Source organism: Lepidochelys olivacea, assembly GCF_965140295.1.
Source record: "Lepidochelys olivacea isolate rLepOli2 genome assembly, chromosome: 6".
NCBI lineage: Eukaryota > Metazoa > Chordata > Testudines > Cheloniidae > Lepidochelys > Lepidochelys olivacea.
Window position 1 is genome coordinate 28,161,059 of NC_140416.1, and position 17,466 is coordinate 28,178,524.

Genomic DNA, 17,466 nt, shown 5'->3' on the forward strand with positions numbered 1-17,466 from the left:
CACCCATTGATGTTAATAGGACATTTGCCATTAAACTTTACTGGGGGCAAGATTAGACTCCAGATGAGTCAGCATGACAACACTGTACAGGCTGGATTCATGCATGCATTTTGTAGGGATATTTGGTATTAGCAAAAGTCATTTGTTTGCTAGAATTAATATTTATTATTTAGGTGTATTTGTAATTACAGCATAAAGCTGTTTGTGTTTCATAGAAAAACTCTGCTCTTAGCAAAGTGAACAGCACATGGATCAGTTATTCACCCTTATAAAATCTCCCTCACAGTTCAACAGTTTAGGGACTGGCTTTCACAAATGCTGCTCTCACACAATTCCAGTTAAGTCAAGGGGAAATGGGGGTGCTGAGAACATCTGAAAAATCAGACCCATCAGAATGTCTAACACTCCTTCCCAAGCACAGATGAAGATGCATCTTTGTGTGTCTATGTTCACTGAGGCTACCAATGTGGCTAGCCACACTGCTACAGGTTATATTCTTGTCATTACCCAAGGTGGCTTGTCCATGAAAAGTACTTTAATGAGAGACTCCCCCCACCCCTCCACAAAAAAAAAAAAAAAAGCCCAGGGTACTGTAGGCAGTGGTGATAACATTAGGTGGTTTCCCTCTGAGTCAATATTCTTTGAACCAAGGATGAGCATCATGTAAGGGGCTGCTGTAATTGTTTGCGGAGGCCCTGACCTTCATGAAATTAAAGATTCCATAGCACTCAACCTAACATTCTGGCCATGGTAATAACACTCTACCTGCCTTCAGCTCCCCTGTGGTTTGTGTGTTGTTGCAGTGTGCTGTTAAACAGTTGTGGCATTTCACTCCCCAGTGTGCCTTCACTTCAGTGGTAGATGGAGATTCTTTTTTATATGGAGTCTGTATAGTCTTGGGCCTTTGTTAGAGGGAATCAGTGGGAGTCCCAGGAAGCATTCTGGCTGCCTCAGAATGTCTCTTAGAGCTCTGGGGATTAGAAACTAGAATGGGAGCTCTGCCACCTTTCTACAGGATGATACATGTTCTCCTCTGACCTTCACTGGTAAAGTTCTGCTGGCCAATGTGGAACCATGTGCTAAGTCTCATTCTAGTGTCAGTAACAAACTTGTACTGTCCTTGCATTCAGGAAGTGAAAGTACTTGGTCTGTGGTTTGCCTCTGCAGAAAGGCAAAAATAATAATAATAAGGAGTGGAGGAAAGACTCTCTCTCTCTCTCTCACACACATCTCCCCTTCTGTCCACCTGAGCAGGTTCAAGATCATCATCATCTTACCATTGGAAATAGAGATCAGTGAAAAACTATTTGACCAGTTTTGCTTACTTTTCTAGTCACAGCATTTATGCAAACACACAGAGATTTTCTCTACTTTCTTCACTATTTGAAATATTCAGTCATGTCCATGGCTTGCTTTCTGAGAGTATTCAAACACAAAAGCTTAAAAATCGTTTTTCCATGAGTATTTATAGTAGTAAATAGCACACAAAGGGTTGCAAATAAAGCCAAAGTGAATCCATTTAAAAACACAAACAACTATGTGAGAAATATTATTTTCACTATAGATCTATCTTACCTTTTGGTAAACTAGCATTTTATTTTCTTACATGGCACTTTAGCCCTTTTTATACATGTGCACGTATTTGTGTGCATGTGGCGGTTTAAAAATGTATATGGTATTCGTATTTACTATATATTAGGGGACATTCATGACACCTTTTTTTTTAAAGTGAACATACACAGGGCCCGATTCACTACTGCCCTGCACCTTGTGTAGTCTTTTACACCAGTGCAAATTGGGTGTCAAATGCTACCAAAACTGAAGATCATCATTTTACAGCCATTTTGCACTAGTGGAAGTAACTGCTGAGTCACACCACATCAGCCCACAATGTACATGTTTGTAACATTATACTAAATGCACCTGCATCATCTTGTTCGCATTTCTTTTCACAATTGTAGATATAAGACTGGACTTTTTAAACAAATGTTTATTTTGATAACATTAAACCCAAACCCAATATGCAATTAATGCTGTCTACAGGAGAGCTCTAAATAATTTGATAGGTTACCAAAACAAACTTGGCAACATTTCAACTATGGATTTTTAGATCAGGCCATACTAATGGTTCTGCTTCCTTAAAGGATGGACAAGCATTGGACTGAGTAATTAATTGAATACATCACAGTAACATATACAGATGTTGGGTTGCATTTGAAACCCAGCCAAATGGCTGCATTTTAGAGTGTGCAGATTTTCCTCTATAAAGCTGTGACATACTTTGCCCTCTTATCCCTTGTATAACCAATATTGATAGCTGCAGGTAATCACTTAAGTTCTAATACGCTCTGCAACGTTCATTAGAGAAACAATCTCTAGTTATAGCAGACTGAACTGAGGCAGCTAAATGACAGCAGAATTTCCAGAAGCACCGTAGAAAACCTTAAAGGTCTCATTAACAAGGAGACAGAAGGCAAAGGTGGTTTTAAGCCACCTTTCTGCTCCATAATCCCGGGACTGGCTAGAGGCCTAAAGAGGCACTTGCGCCAGCTTATAAATCTCCTGAGAGGCCATTATAACAGTAACAATCTATAGAGCACAGTGTGCTTCAGCCCATGAAACATCTTCTCCCACTCCCAGTACAATTCCTGCCTCAGGAAGTGAAAGAGAAGATCATGTCATTTGCTATGCTGGCTTGTATCAGCTGGGGATTCCCTCACATTGAGAGAATACTTGGCTGCTCATTTAGAGTAGATGTAAGGATCCTTGCACCCTCAAAATCTATCTCAGACTTCCTGTGTCTTTGGGTAGGTTATTTAGCCTTTCTGTGCCTTAACTTAGGGCAGGTCTACACTATGGGCCTAAGTTGACCTAAGTTATACAACTCCGGCTACTTAAATAATGTAGCTGGAGTCGACATACCTTGGGTGACTTACTGCGGTGTCTACACTGCACTGGGTCGACGGGAGAAACTCTCCCGTCAACTTACCTTATGCTTCTCGTTACAGTGGAGTACCAGAGTCGATAGGAGAGCGATCAGCAGTCGATTTAGCGGGTCTTCACTAGACCCACTAAATCACCACAGTGTTGATCCTCTGTAAGTGAAGACAAGCCCTTAGTTCTCTATCTGTAAAAATGGGGATAACAATACTTCCCTTCCTCACAGTGCTGTGTTGCGAGGATAAATACATTAAAAATTGTGAATCACTTTGAGATTTGCTGATGAAAAGTGCTATATGAGAGTTAGGTGTTAGTATTATTACATGCCAATAGAATCCTCTTTGTACGAAAAAGCCATTCTGCATAAAATGGGTTGTTTTCCTCCCTCCACTGGGCTCTATGCAGATGCATCTTTGCCAATTTCCAGGAGCAGAGCAGGGGGGATACTACTCTCCATTACATTTTAAAGTAAAGATGCTGCTCAATAATCATATAAATATAGTAGCACACTTGTTCTTCTTGGTATTTTGCAGAGCTATTGAGTTAAATGTTTAACTTGAGGATTTAAAGAAAGTTTATTAAGTGGTACAAGATAAGTATATTATACTAGGTTGTAAGGGAAAATGAACTGCAATGAGGCTAACAAAATAAAACTGTTTTTTTGTAAACTCTATTAGTGCCCAACCTACTGGAAGTATTTTCATTGACATCAGTGGGCTTTGGATCAAACCCTATGTTACTTGTTCATGGTTTGCCAATATTTATACAGATCCTGAAAATGTATGTTAGAGAAATTGACATCAATTAAATTATACAAATAGCATAGGATACCAACATACAATGGGCAAGCCTCCACTTTCATTGATAGACTAAACTAGTAATTGTTGTTTTTACTTTAATTTGAAGTCACACAAACTCTTTTGGTGTTCATGTATTATTTATTCGGCCATGAGTCTCTTAAAAGATATATCTTCTCCTGGGGTTATTATTTTCTTTTAGATTTGAAAACAAATTTATAAATACAGGTTTTTAGTTCTTTTGACAGCATACTGTCTTCACTCTAGTCATAAACTAGCACTCTTCCTTGAAACTCCTTTTGGGACTTCAAGTAGAGTTTAACTGCCTATACCTTACAATGCATCTTCAGTTTTAAAAACATAAACAAAATGTTTTAAGCCTACTCTTTATTGATGCTAAATGTTTCTAAAAGCTGCTAAAATGACTGACAGATAAAAATGAATTCTTCATGCGTCTACTGCCCTTTCCTGTTGAAAATGATGATCAGTTAAATTCCTACAGAGTGTCAGTTAAATTCATACATCCATCCAGAAATTCAGAGTTTTATCAATCAATATGTCTCAAAAGAACATGATGCTCCTTTTATATCTGATAAGAAATAATGTCTTGATCCAATTGAAATTTAAGTGTTGTCAATGGGCAAAAGATAATTTACTACAAAAATGCCTGGATTTATTCTTGTAATGGCTTGTGGAATTAAATAGCTAAGCAAAACACATAATAAATTTAAGATATCCACAGCTAGTTGCAGATTTAGAAATGGTAAGGAAACTAGAAACGTGAATGGTCCATTCTCCTCTTGTCCATGTCCATGTAAGTTTCATAAATATTAATAGGTGCTAGGCCTGAATATCAAGGGAACAACAGACTCCTTTATTCTCAGATATCCTTCAATTCATGGCAGAATTCCCGCTGATATCAATAGATGTTGTGTACAGACTGGGGTTGTATATGGCATATGATTTTTGAATGGCACAAAGTGAATTTTCAAAACGCTGTTCTGGAGTAAAATAAGGGTAGTTTTCACTGAAGCATAAAATTCCAGTGGACAGTAGGTTAGAAATTACAGCGGTCACTCTGATGCCTAGTACACAGTGTTTGGGGTGGTGAGGATGGGAGCGTACACTATTAAGAAGCCCATAACAACCCGTAACTCATCAAAAGCCTATCCCTAGAGAATAGACGACAAAAGGTTAGCCATACAGGAAAGCAGCCAGCCCTCTCTATCCAATTCATGCACCAATAACAAGGCTGGGTTCCAGTAAGGCCGGTTCTTCTGCGTTGTCATCATAATACAGTGATGTGATGTAATTATCCCCTTAACAAACATGCTGTGTTCTATTTGTGTTCAGACTGAATCATGGCCTATTTCAGGAGGGTTTAGAATTCCACCATTACCATTCAGCTCTTCTAGCTGCACAGATGGAAATTTAAGGGGGAAAATATTGAATTAGCGCCTCATGAAAAATTCAACCTCTACATAAATAGCTACATTACGAACACCACAATTACACTTAAAATGTCAGTACTGAGATAGGGTCACATGTTCCATGACACCTGCAATGCAACAGCATCTGTGCCATCCTCCACCCAGCTGCCACTCCCCTGTATGTCCGTCTCTTTTGATATTTTTAAATTAAAAAAAGGAAAACATGGTTTCTTAAAGTAAAAATTTATTTTTTCATTAAACTGGATTAGCTGAAATAAAAAGTTCCAGCCTGCTGCACTATAGAATTTCATATTACAACCTGTACAGTATGTTTATCATAAATGTCCAATTAGTAACTCTAAACCAACCATTCCCATAATACATGGTAATTAATCCAGTTCTAGGTTTACTACTGGATTCCTCTCTGAACAGGAAGTAGCTTCCCCAGCATTGCACCTCCAACACTTGGGAAACCTCTGGACCACTTCAACTATAAAAAAAAAAAAAAGCCAGTTAACTCTACATTGAATGAATTTGTGTGCACCTTACCTTAGCTATGATGCGGCACAATTGAGCACCCTCTTGGGTAAGGCTGAATAAACCACTGGTAGATGATTCGGTAATATATATATTATCTGATGAATTTATTTGTCTCACAAGATTCTGTGCAACACAAAAAGATAATAAACACCAGTTACTTCCAATGAAAAGAATCAAGGGGGGATAGCTGTGTTTTTTCTTTTAGGTTGGAGTAACTGAATCTAGTCAGTTTAACCAGTTTCAAAGTTACTAATCACACAGTGAAGGGAGAGAGAGAGAAAAAGACATTGTATGGGCCAAATTCTGCCCTTGTTAACACTGGGTTACCATACTTATTTCAACTGCATAGATGTAACTGAGGGTAGAATTTGCCCCTACACCTCTTTATATAGAGATCTCTATTAAGAAAATAACAACGTTTAAAATACTGAACAAAGAGCACTGCAATTATTTGGGAGAACATTATTTGATTTAGCATGGAATTATTCTATGATTTGCAAAGGGTGATTAATTTGCCTAGCTCAAAACTGACATAATGCTATGAATCTCCTATTTTTACACCAGAGTAATGCTGCAGACTACTGACCTAACAGGCCTTTTCCTCTTCTAGTTTCCACAGTTCTATTATAGGATTCTGCTAAGATCTATTAACGACCCTCAAACTATAGAGGAAGTATCATAGTCAGTGCATGGCCTTGTGACAGAAAAAACACTGATTAAGTCGCCAGTAAATGTAATTGATTAAATGCATATTTTCTTTTAAAATCGTTATCTTGGTTTTGCATGTGTACCACTGCATTTGCACAGATTAAGGGGATTGTTAGAAGAGGAGAGGCTCCATGATGCTAGATCTAATGTTGTTCTCTCCACCAGTGCATGTTATCATTACAAAGAAGAAATACAGCTTTTAAGAAAGAGAAGCTATGTATTTGGATGACCTTGTAAACTGGAGTAATAGTAATAGGATGAAATTTAATAGTGAGAAGTGTATGGTCATGCATTTAGGGATTAATAACAAGAATTTTAGTTATAAGCTAGGGATGCATCAATTAGAAGTAATAGAGGAGGAGAAGGACCTTGGAGTATTGGAGATGATTATGAGCCGCCAATGTGATATGGCCGTGAAAAAAGCTAATGCAATCTTTGGATGCATCAGGCGAGGTATTTCCAGTAGTGATAAGGAGGTGTTAGTACCGTTAGACAAGGCACTGGTGAGACCTCACCTGGAATACTGTGTGCAGTTCTGGTCTCCCATGGTTAAGAAGGATGAATTCAAACTGGAACAGGTACAGAGAAGGGCTACTAGGATGACCCGAGGAATGGAAAACCTGTGTTATGAAAGGAGCCTCAAGGAGCTTGGCTTGTTTAGCCTAACCAAAAGAAGGTTGAGGGGAGATATGATTGGTCTGTATAAAATATCAGAGGGATAAATACCGGAGAGGGAGAGGAATTATTTAAGCTCAGTACCAATGTGGACACAAGAAGAAATGGATATAAACTGGCCATCGGGAAGTTTAGACTTGAAATTAGACAAAGGTTTCTAAACATCAGAGGAATGAAGCTCTGGAATAGCCTTCCAAGGGAAGCAGTGGGGGCAAAAGACCTATCTGGCTTCAAGATTAAACTCGATAAGTTTATGGAGGAGATGGTATGATGGGATAACATGATTCTGGCAATTAATTGATCTTTAACTATTCCTGGTAAATAGGCCCAATGGCCTGTGATGGGATGGGATCTGAGTTACTACAGAGAATTCTTTCCTGGGTATCTGGCTGGTGAATCTTGCCCACATGCTCAGGGTTCAGCTGATCGCCATATTTGAGGTCGGGAAGGAATTTTCCTCCAGGGCAGATTGGCAGAGGCCCTGGGGGTTTTTCGTCTTCCTCTGCAGCGTAGAGCACGGGTCACTTGCTGGACGATTCTCTGCACCTCGAAGTCTTTAAACCACGATTTGAGGAGTTCAATAGCTCAGACATAGGTGAGAAGTTTATTGCAGGAGTGGGTGGGTGAGATTCTGTGGCCTGCATTGTGCAGGAGGTCAGACTAGATGATCATAATGGTCCCTTCTGACATTAATATCTATGAGTCTATCTTTATTTTTCTCATATCTTTGGAAGAAGTGCAGAAAAAAATCCCCACTTATAAGCTTATGAGCCAAAATTCAGTCCTCTTCTCTTCAACAGGCTGTATTTCTGTCTTTAACTTTTAGCACCACTGCCCAAAAAGTCTTCTTAGAAAGCCACAGAACCTATTGTTTTACATTTTAACATTTATCCAGACAGGGGTAAAATCCTCACAATCCATGGCAACTGTGACGGGTTGGACCCCCCTTCTGGGATGCCACGTGATGCACTGGGATTTCACTCAGCCCTCCTGCTCCTCTAGCCTGAGCTCCCTCTCCCTGTTTTGCTGAATCAGGCTCCCTAGCTGCATGCACACACACACACACGTACGTACGTAGGGAGCACCGGCTGTAGAATCACACAGAGGCTGCAAACACTTCTCTATGGGAAGGTTCAGTGAGGAATTTGCCCAGCGTGGCGTCCCTCTGGAAAGTACACCCAGGATAATATTGTCTTGCACTATATAGAAAGATCTGCACATCCCAAGCTCATAAAAATTTGCCCTCTCCCTCAATGTGAAGAGAGATATGTACAACTTCTCCCCCTACACACAGTTATAAATTGCACAAACTGGGTTGTTATAAACAAGAAATAAGTGTATTAACTATTAAAGGTAAATTTTAAGTGATTATAAGAGATAGCAAACAGAACAAAGCAGATTACTAAGCAAATAAAACAAAACACGCAAAACTAAACTTGATTCACTAAAGAAACACATTGCAAAATGTAATTTCTCACCCTAAATGTTGACTTAAGGCAGGATGCAGAGTTTCTGTAGCTTAGATTTCCAGTTATTTCTCTTTACAGACTAGACTCCTCTGTCTCAGTCTGAACTCAGCCCTTACCTTTCCCTCAGCTTAGTTCCTTTGTCTCTTCAGGTACTTTTAGCAGTCTTTCTTCTTGGTTGGGAAGGCAGTGAAGAGAGAGTCCAGATCAACCTACTCCCCAGCCTTAAATAAGATTTACATAAGGCGGGAATCTTTTGTTTCCCAGTCTTGACCTCCCCCGCCTTTTAGTGGGAAATTACTAGAAGTCCAACATGGTGTTTAATACCAGGTGACAAGTATGTCCCAGGACACTTCTCTGGAAGGAGAGAGATTAGTATCTGCACAGTTCTATGGTTCTCCTTAATGGCTTATCCAGGATGATTGCTTACTGTCTGGTGAGCATTCCCCCAAGTACACACCCATTTGTAATTGTTACATAGTCAATATTTCTAACTTTAGATACAGAAATTATACATGAATTCAAATTGGATAATCACATTCAGTAAATCATAACCTTTCCAATGATACCTTACAAGACCCATCTTGCATAAAATATATCTTAGGCCATATTCATATCATAACCATATTTCTATGAAGAATATGGGGTGTAACGTCACAGTAACGTTAATCAGGACAGAGAGATGCTGTTTGAGTTGGCAGTTCTGACCTCAACAGGCTCACCTGACTCATACTTGTGCTATACTAGCTCACAAAATTTCTAGTTTTAGCCAAGCACACAGAGACCAGGCATCCAGTCAATGGGCAGCCTCAGTAACTATCCTAATGGACTCTGAGCACTAGAACAAAAGGAATAGATCCTTTGAGTTCCGAGGAGGGACACATTTTTCAGGAGGGACTGTATAATGTACTATGCCAGGTAACATAAAACAAAAGCGAAAAGATTTTAAACAGTTTCTAAAAGTGCTTTTGTATTAGTAACCCTGAACTCTTTCCATATTTTCACCCACTCAAACACACACTGCTCTTCCATATACAATCGCTCAGAGAAATTATTTCTGCTTCCCTTAAAATTAAGTGATTCGATATTTCACACAAAGATAGTGTCCTTAACTATAAAGTGAATCCTACTTCTCTACCTTTTAGTTAAGGTAAAGAAAAAAGGAAAGTCTAAGTACAGCCTAGTTACTTCATTTGCTAAATTGAAATAATGACTTAAATTATTTACACAGCTATTTATGCTTGGAATCATTTGTGGCGTTACATATGGTTCCCATAAAACATAACTAAAGCTCAACAGCAGGCAGCTTGTTACCTCGACTTAGCTCTGCAATGCTGAAAATTGCTTCTCTAGCTTCCCATTTCCTTGGCAACAATCTGTTTTAAAACTAAGATATTAGACAGAGAGGAAGGTAACAAACAGGCCATAATGGGTTTGAATCTCTTAAGACAACAAGTTAAACTCTGCTCTAAGTTAGAGCACAGAAGCAATTTAATTTTGGCAAAGTAATCAAAGTACTATAACTATTTCCTCCATTCTCAGCCCTTCATGTTCCTTTTCTGCAGTGAAAACATAACATTTCTGGGCTGTATTAGCATCAGCTCTGAAGTGTGCACAAATACTACAATACACAGAGCATAATAGATGGTTAAGGGAATTAATAATGGCATAACGAGCAAGTCACCAGTTTAAATCTAGCCAGATTGGTACAGATTGAGTTGTTACCATTTAAAGAATGTTCCCAGGGTAAATATATATGTAATCCCAATCCAATGCCACAGTCTCAGTCCTTATATTTCCAAAAGGTGGTTAAATGATAAGTTCTATGATCATACAGTGCATTTACTGAAAAGATTATGTGCAAGTAGGGGTTTGTTCTCCAGCATCCTTTGGTCTTATGTGGGGAGGGAGAAAAATCTTCTATTTGTGAGTAAGAAGAGGCACTGCTTGTGTCTTTTTCCATCTTTCATTAACTGGTTATTTTCTGGTTTGGGGGAGGGAAAAAAAGGCTAATGAGCTTGTTTAGCTCATACACAGTTACATCACAGAATCACAGAATATCAGGGTTGGAAGGGACCTCAGGAGGTCATCTAGTCCAACCCCCTGCTCAAAGCAGAACCAATCCCAAACTAAATCATCCCAGCCAGGGATTTGTCAAGCCTGACCTTAAAAACTTCTAAGGAAGGAGATTCCACCACCTCCCTAGTTAACGCATTCCAGTGTTTCATCACCCTCCTAGTGAAAAAGTGTTTCCAAATATCCAACCTAAACGGCCCCCACTGCTCCTCGTTCTGTCATCTGCTACCCCTGAGAACAGTCTAGATCAATCCTCTTTGGAACCCCCTTTCAGGTAGTTGAAAGCAGCTATCAAATCCCCCCTCACTCTTCTCTTCCGCAGACTAAACAATCCCGGTTCCCTCAGTTCCCAGAATATCCTCATATTTTCTATACCTTATTTGGATTGAGGTAGGGGAGCCCCGCTGTGCCAGGCACTGCACAAAAACAAGACAAAAAGAAAAGGAGTACCCGTGACACCCCAGAGATCAACCAACCCACCTGAGCGCAAGCCCTCATGAGCTACAGCCCACCCCATCGAATGCATCCGATGAAGTGAGCTGTAGCCCACGAAAGCCCACGCTCAAACAAATTGGCTAGTCTCCAAGGTGCCACAAATACTCCCTTTCTTTTTGCAAATACAGACTAACACGGCTGCTACTCTGAAACCAAACACAAGACACTGGTCCCTGCCCCAAGGAGCCCCCAGTCACAGCACACCAGCTATATGTGGACAGTAGCACTGCAATGCAGCCTCTCCCAGGGGCACAGCCGCGGAGAGAGGTCGTTAGGGGGCCAGGGCAAATCCCTACTCTGCAGGCTTGGAGGGGTGTACGGCTGAAGCAGGCCTGAAAGGACCCACCCCCGTGGTGGTCCGGGGCCTCGCAGCCGATGCTGAGGCAAGACTCAGGGAAGGGGCAGCTCCAAGGCTGGGCCCGCCCCGCTGCTCATCGCGAGGCGGCAAGGGGCGCGCAGGAGCTGGGACAGGGCAGCAGGAGCACGTCGCGATTCGGGGGGGAGTAGCCCCTCCCCGGCAGAGGAGCGCAGGCGGTATCACCCACCCCGTTGTGTCCCCTCCGCCCCACTCACCTGGGGGAGGCCCCAGCCCAGCCGCCCGCATCGCCCCACCGTTCCAGCGCTCCCCTACATATTTCACTCACTAGAACTAAAGTCTAGGACCGATGTGGCCTTGTGGGGAAAACCTGCGGAGAGGAGCCAGACAGCAACTCCAGCCAGTAGGATCCAAAGCAGGGACTGTTCCCCTTGCATAAGATGGTAAAATGGGGCCCAGCTGGAGCTCCCTTCCCACCCCCAGAACTGTGCAGGAGAGACCACGGATGCTCTAGGGGCACATGGCACCTCCCCAACCTCCCATCATATGGCCCTGAGATAGAAACGGCAAAAAGGAGCTGAAGACTCCAGCTGGTAGGAGCAGAAACAGTCAATGCAGGGACCTTTGGACATTCAGAGAACTTCCCAAAGTTTTGACTGATCTGTATTGATTGGATGTTTATGACAGTCCCCTCTTCCTCCTTCCCTTAGTGTCTCTTCACCTGTCTTCCATACCTGACCCTCTTAACCCCTTCCCTATCCCTTTCATCTCCTTTCGCTTTCAATTATCTGATCTACCTCCTAAACCCACCCATCATATTTTTCACTCTGCTTGTGTGTTCTACCCTTTTTACTGGTCTGTACAGTGCCTCGCACAACGGGGCCCCATTCTTGGTTGGTCCTTAGGCACTACTGTAATAAGCATAACAACAACAACAACAGCATGAGTGGAAGCAGATCCATTGCACTGAATCATTATTTGGACACTGTCCAGAGGTCACCTCCTTAAACTGAAGAGAGCCTGACAGCGGAAGTGACCAACTCAGGCAGCCACATGATTATTTTGGGGGGAATATCAGAACCAGATCAATCAACAAAGAAAGTGAAATATACTGGTGTACTGGAAAAACTAAGTGCAGATGAAATCAGAGAAGGGTCTGATCAGTGATGGGCTATGGGAAGACTTGAATAGGTTACTTTCAGGGCCTATGAGATACTCTGTCTCAAAACAAAATTGGAACGGTTTTCAGGATGCTTGAAGCACCAACCTCAGGTTTGTAGGGACTGAGGGCTGTAAATATTTTACTTCCACCATTCAAAACAAAAAAACACTCCCCTTCAATACGATGTTTTAAAACAAATGCATTCAGCTTTTACTGACCTGTATCTCATATGTTAAGGTCAATTCTATCAACTGGCCGAAATACTGTGCGACTGTGGTTAATGTTTCATTAATACAAGATTTCATGGACTGTAATGTCCGTTTGTCTTCAGTTTGTATGCACCTGAAAAGAAATTGAAGGGAAATGAATGAGAAAAATACCCACATTAGGCATCACCGTTATCAAGCTGATTGAGCTAACCAAGCACTTTATGTTGCACAAATGTTAATAATGGAGATTCAACTGTTCAAGTCAAGGTGCAGCCTTATTATAGTTAACGTCAGAAGAGGCTTTTAGCAAAGTCTTGTCTGTCCAAGGTAAGGAAGAAGTCAAATGATAATATTATAAATTAATATCTTACAGGTTCACAATGCACTTCATAGACTGTGTGACAAATTCTGTTTTCAAGTACACTGGGATATATCCAGAGTAACTCCACCACTGTTGACTAAAGTTTAGTGTTGCTGTGCATCAAATGGCTGCTGCGATCCACCCTGAGGTGTCTGCATTTCAGTTGTAGGAATGTACGTCCTCTATTTGCAGAGCCAAATTTTTTCTCAGTAAGTTTAATTTTCCATATTTTAAATGGGAGTAGGATCAAGGCCCTAATAAGTATAAGTCAAGGTGTCCGTGTCAATGGAGTTAGTCTGGATTTAAAATGGTGTACCTGAGAGCAGAAATTAGCCCTCTATACACACAGAGCACTTACCACTACGAAAATACAGCAACCTCAAGGATTGAATGCAAGAGCCATTCTGTGCCCAACAACCCTTGGCTACAGTTTCCATGAGGAAAGATGGAGAATAACTTTTACAGATACAGGAAGAATTTGGGTAGCCAAAATATTGTTAAACAGTAACAATGTTCTCTATGCTAACAATAAGAAATATCCAAAAATTTGGGGCAGGATTACCAGGGTTAACATTCTTACTCATCTAATATGTCATTAGCTATTAGAACAGCCACAAATAGTCAGGGTCTCAGTTTTGTATCACATCTAAAAGATTGTGCCTCCATTTGTACAGTTCTTCCTAGCACTGTGGAGGGGCATTATTTTCATGCAGACAAAGACTAGAGTGAGGTCTACAGCAGTGGTTCTCAAAGCCAGTCCGCCGCTTGTTCAGGGAAAGCCTCTGCTGGGCCTGACCGGTTTGTTTACCTGCCACGTCCGCAGGTTCGGCCGATCGCAGCTCCCACTGGACATGGTTCGCTGCTCCAAGCGAATGGGGGCTGCGGGAAGCAGCGTGGGCCAAGGGATGTGCTGGCCGCCCTTCCCGCAGCCCCCATTGGGCTGGAACGACAAACCACGGCCAGTGGGAGCCACGATTGGCTGAACCTGCGGACGCGGCAGGTAAACAAACCGGTCCGGCCCAGCAGAGGCTTTCCCTGAACAAGCGGCGGACCAGCTTTGAGAACCACTGGTCTGCAGAATTATGCGCACAACTTCTTAGAGCACTTTAGTTGTCTTTGGATATCTTTTATCTGAGTATTATTGACCAGGCCCAACTCTGTTTAGCTTATAATATCCGATGAGATTATGGTTGCCAACTTTCTAATTGCACAAAACCAAACATCCTTGCCCCACCCCTTCCCCAAGGCCCTGCCCTCTGCTCACTCCATCGCTTGCTTTCCTCACCCTCATTCACTTTCACTGGGCCCGGGCAGGTGGTTGGGGTGTGGGAGGGGGTGAGGGTTCTGGCTGGGTGTGTGGGCTCCGGGGTGGGGCCAGAAATGAGGGGTTTGGGTTGCAGGAGGAGACTCAGAGCTGGGAAGAGGGTTGGGGTGCAGGGTCTGGGAGGGAGTTAGGGTGTGGGAGGAGGTTCCGACCTGGGCAAGGAGCTGGGGTGCAGATCTGGGCGGCGCTTACCTCAGGCGGCTCCCAGAAGCAGCCAACAGAGGGACCAGGGGGATTTATATAATATTCCCCCATAAAAAACTCATTTACTTGAATTAAGATTAGTAGATCATATATGCAACCAACAAAACCCAGAAAAAGCAAAGCAATAAACAGTTCAGTCATTCAACATCCCCATTGCCACTCCCTTCAGCAGTTCTTTTAACCTCACCACTTCCCATCCACCACTCATAGCCCATATAAATTGAAGCAGATGCACAAATAGCCTGATTTTTAGAAGTGCTCAGCACTTACAGCTCTGACCGAAGTCAATGAGTCTGTAGAAGATGAACAACTGACAGTATGACCTAGTGGTCAGGTGATGGTTGACAGTACATTTCCCCATTGAAGCACAGTCCTGTCCTTCAGCGCCCCCATCCCAAGGGTTTTCAGTCCTTCCCTTTAGTCAGGGGCATTCAGGGCTGGGCCTTTGAACAGTCAGTATCTTTTCCAGCTGCCCTCTCACTGGAAGTGAAGGCTCTTGTTGTATTGTCCTTTCGGAGTGGGTAGGGGAGACCAGGGGCAACTACACCCAACACCTTGGGGAGCTAAGCTGCTGCCTCCCCTGACCACTTCCTACTTTGGTCTCATTCAGCTTCCCTGTGTAAATCATTCCAATCAAGTCTCTGACCCACACACTCTGTCCTGCTTCTCCTTTGTGCGTTTGCACAGGCATGTGTTGTCAGGTCCCAGGCAGTGAGTTCCTGGGCAGTCCTTTCCCCTCAGATCAGCCATCTGTTTCCTTCCACTGCCTGCCTCCGAGCTGCTCAGCTCCCCTTTTTAAAGCCCTGCCTCCAGCTTGTGCAGGCCCTGCAGATGTGTCTGGGCAGGGCTGCCTGGGGCCCAAAGCTGTTCCTTAATTCCTTGCTCTGCAGTGTGGGGTTTGCCTACCCCATCAGAGTGTGCTCTAGGACACACATGAAGAGCAACAGTGTTCAAGAAACACATTTTCTATTTTCTGGTAATTATGTATTATGTTTTTTTCTAAAGATGAATGACAGGCTGTGTTTAAAGTAAATCAAATGAGACTATTGATTGGCGCGACTGTGCAAATAAGGAAAGTTCTGTTAGAATCAGAGCATCAGCATGAGAAGAATTCTTTCACAACTCTCACTTTAACAATGTTGTATAGTGCTTATATCAGTGACTCTAACCTAACTAATGCCAGTGAATACATATCTGTGCTTAGGGAACAGACTAACAAAAAACTTGCAGCAGTACATGAACATGTGGTATCATTGTTTTCAAACATGAACCAGGACTGCAGTTTTCAAACTTAGCTTGAAATCCTGGCCCCACTAAAGTCAATGGTAGTTTTGTTATTTATTTCAATAGAGCAAGATTTTCACCCTCAGTGCCCAAAGCCCTGAGGGTGTAAAGCATCACAATACACTAGCATTGATCCTTGTTCCATGCCAAGTTCCCTGTTCAACAACAGATCCTAATGAAAGATCAGGGTCTAAATATGGATATAACTAAGTACCTAACTTAAGGCACTGATGGCCCAATAATCAGAGGGCATTTTAATGAAAGCTGCACATACTCAATTAAACGTTCAACGAGCGTTAGTTGGATTTGCCTCCCTCATTAAAACTGTCACAGCTTGTAACCAATAGTTAAGAAGCAAAACTGACTATCCAGTTCAGAAAATTGAAGTTACCTTTCCGTGACTGCTGTAAATTCTGAACATTTTTCAATTAAAAGTTTTTCAAACTGCAGGGGGGAAAAAAGACAAAAATGTGTTTGAAATAATGTATGCAATATAGATCTTCTTTCAATAAGATTACACTTGATTACAGTAAATAGAAATAGTCAAGAAGATATTTTGTGAACATCTTTTTTTTCTTTAATTTCCCTTTTTATTGGCATCTGTGGTTAATTATAATAGAGATAAAAACTGGAGCTAAGCCAGTCCCAGTCCCATAAGAACATTTTCTACATCTTAACTGAAAATAAGACTCAATTCCAGTAGGCCACATGGAGTGAACTACTCAACATAAGTAAAAGTGGCAGAATCAGGCCCATAAAAACACTAATCCAAACATAAGACATGTTTGTTTATACACCCACAGGGAGACTGGATTGTTCTGAGATATGGAGTCTTTCTCACTGTTCAGAATGATTTGCCATTATTGTAATTAAAAAAAAAATACAAAGGTTGCCCTCACCAGATCTATCAGCTCCCAAATTCTAAAGATAGTTTATAAATTCAAATTGACAAACAAATCAATATTGAAGAAATAATCCTACCTGGTGCATTTCTTCTGAGGAATTTCTAGTGAAGCTATTGTATTCGTTTATCATTGAACGTACGTGACAATTGACTCTTACTGTCATGCTGTGAACTCTTTGCCATCTGTTCTTCTCTAGTTTTTGAGCAATCCTGGTCAACTCTGTGCTTATGATCCAAGCCCTTTTTAACAATAACTGCAAGTTATCATATGCACTATGTTGTGATGAAAGGATAAGTTCATTCTGTGCATCCTCCTCTGTGCTGATTGGTTTGGACTGAAGAATACACATACATTCACAATCCGTCATCAACTTCAAGTCCTCCATCCAACGCTGCACGGAATCCACCTGAATTAAGTGCATGCTAAAGTGTAGTAAAAAAGAAAATAATCAGATGAAAGATCTGAAACAATTTAGACATCGCTTTCATGAATAGAATATGGGGATAAAACTCCCATAAGGATGGATTTCCAAAAAAAAAAAAATCAACTAAATGAAGAATTAACTTGGCTGCAT

General features: G+C 41.6%; 1 protein-coding gene across 1 annotated transcript in view; it reads right to left on the reverse strand.

Moving 5' to 3' along the window:
• INSC (INSC spindle orientation adaptor protein) overlaps positions 1–17,466 on the reverse strand; it is a 219,093-nt gene that overhangs the window by 83,815 nt on the left and 117,812 nt on the right. The window contains exons 4-7 of the mRNA XM_084632660.1: positions 16,969–17,314; positions 16,379–16,431; positions 12,824–12,947; positions 5,717–5,830 (exon numbers count right to left, since the gene is read on the reverse strand). Coding sequence (XP_084488786.1) covers positions 5,717–5,830; positions 12,824–12,947; positions 16,379–16,431; positions 16,969–17,314 — 637 coding nt within the window. The remainder of the gene's footprint in view (positions 1–5,716; positions 5,831–12,823; positions 12,948–16,378; positions 16,432–16,968; positions 17,315–17,466) is intronic.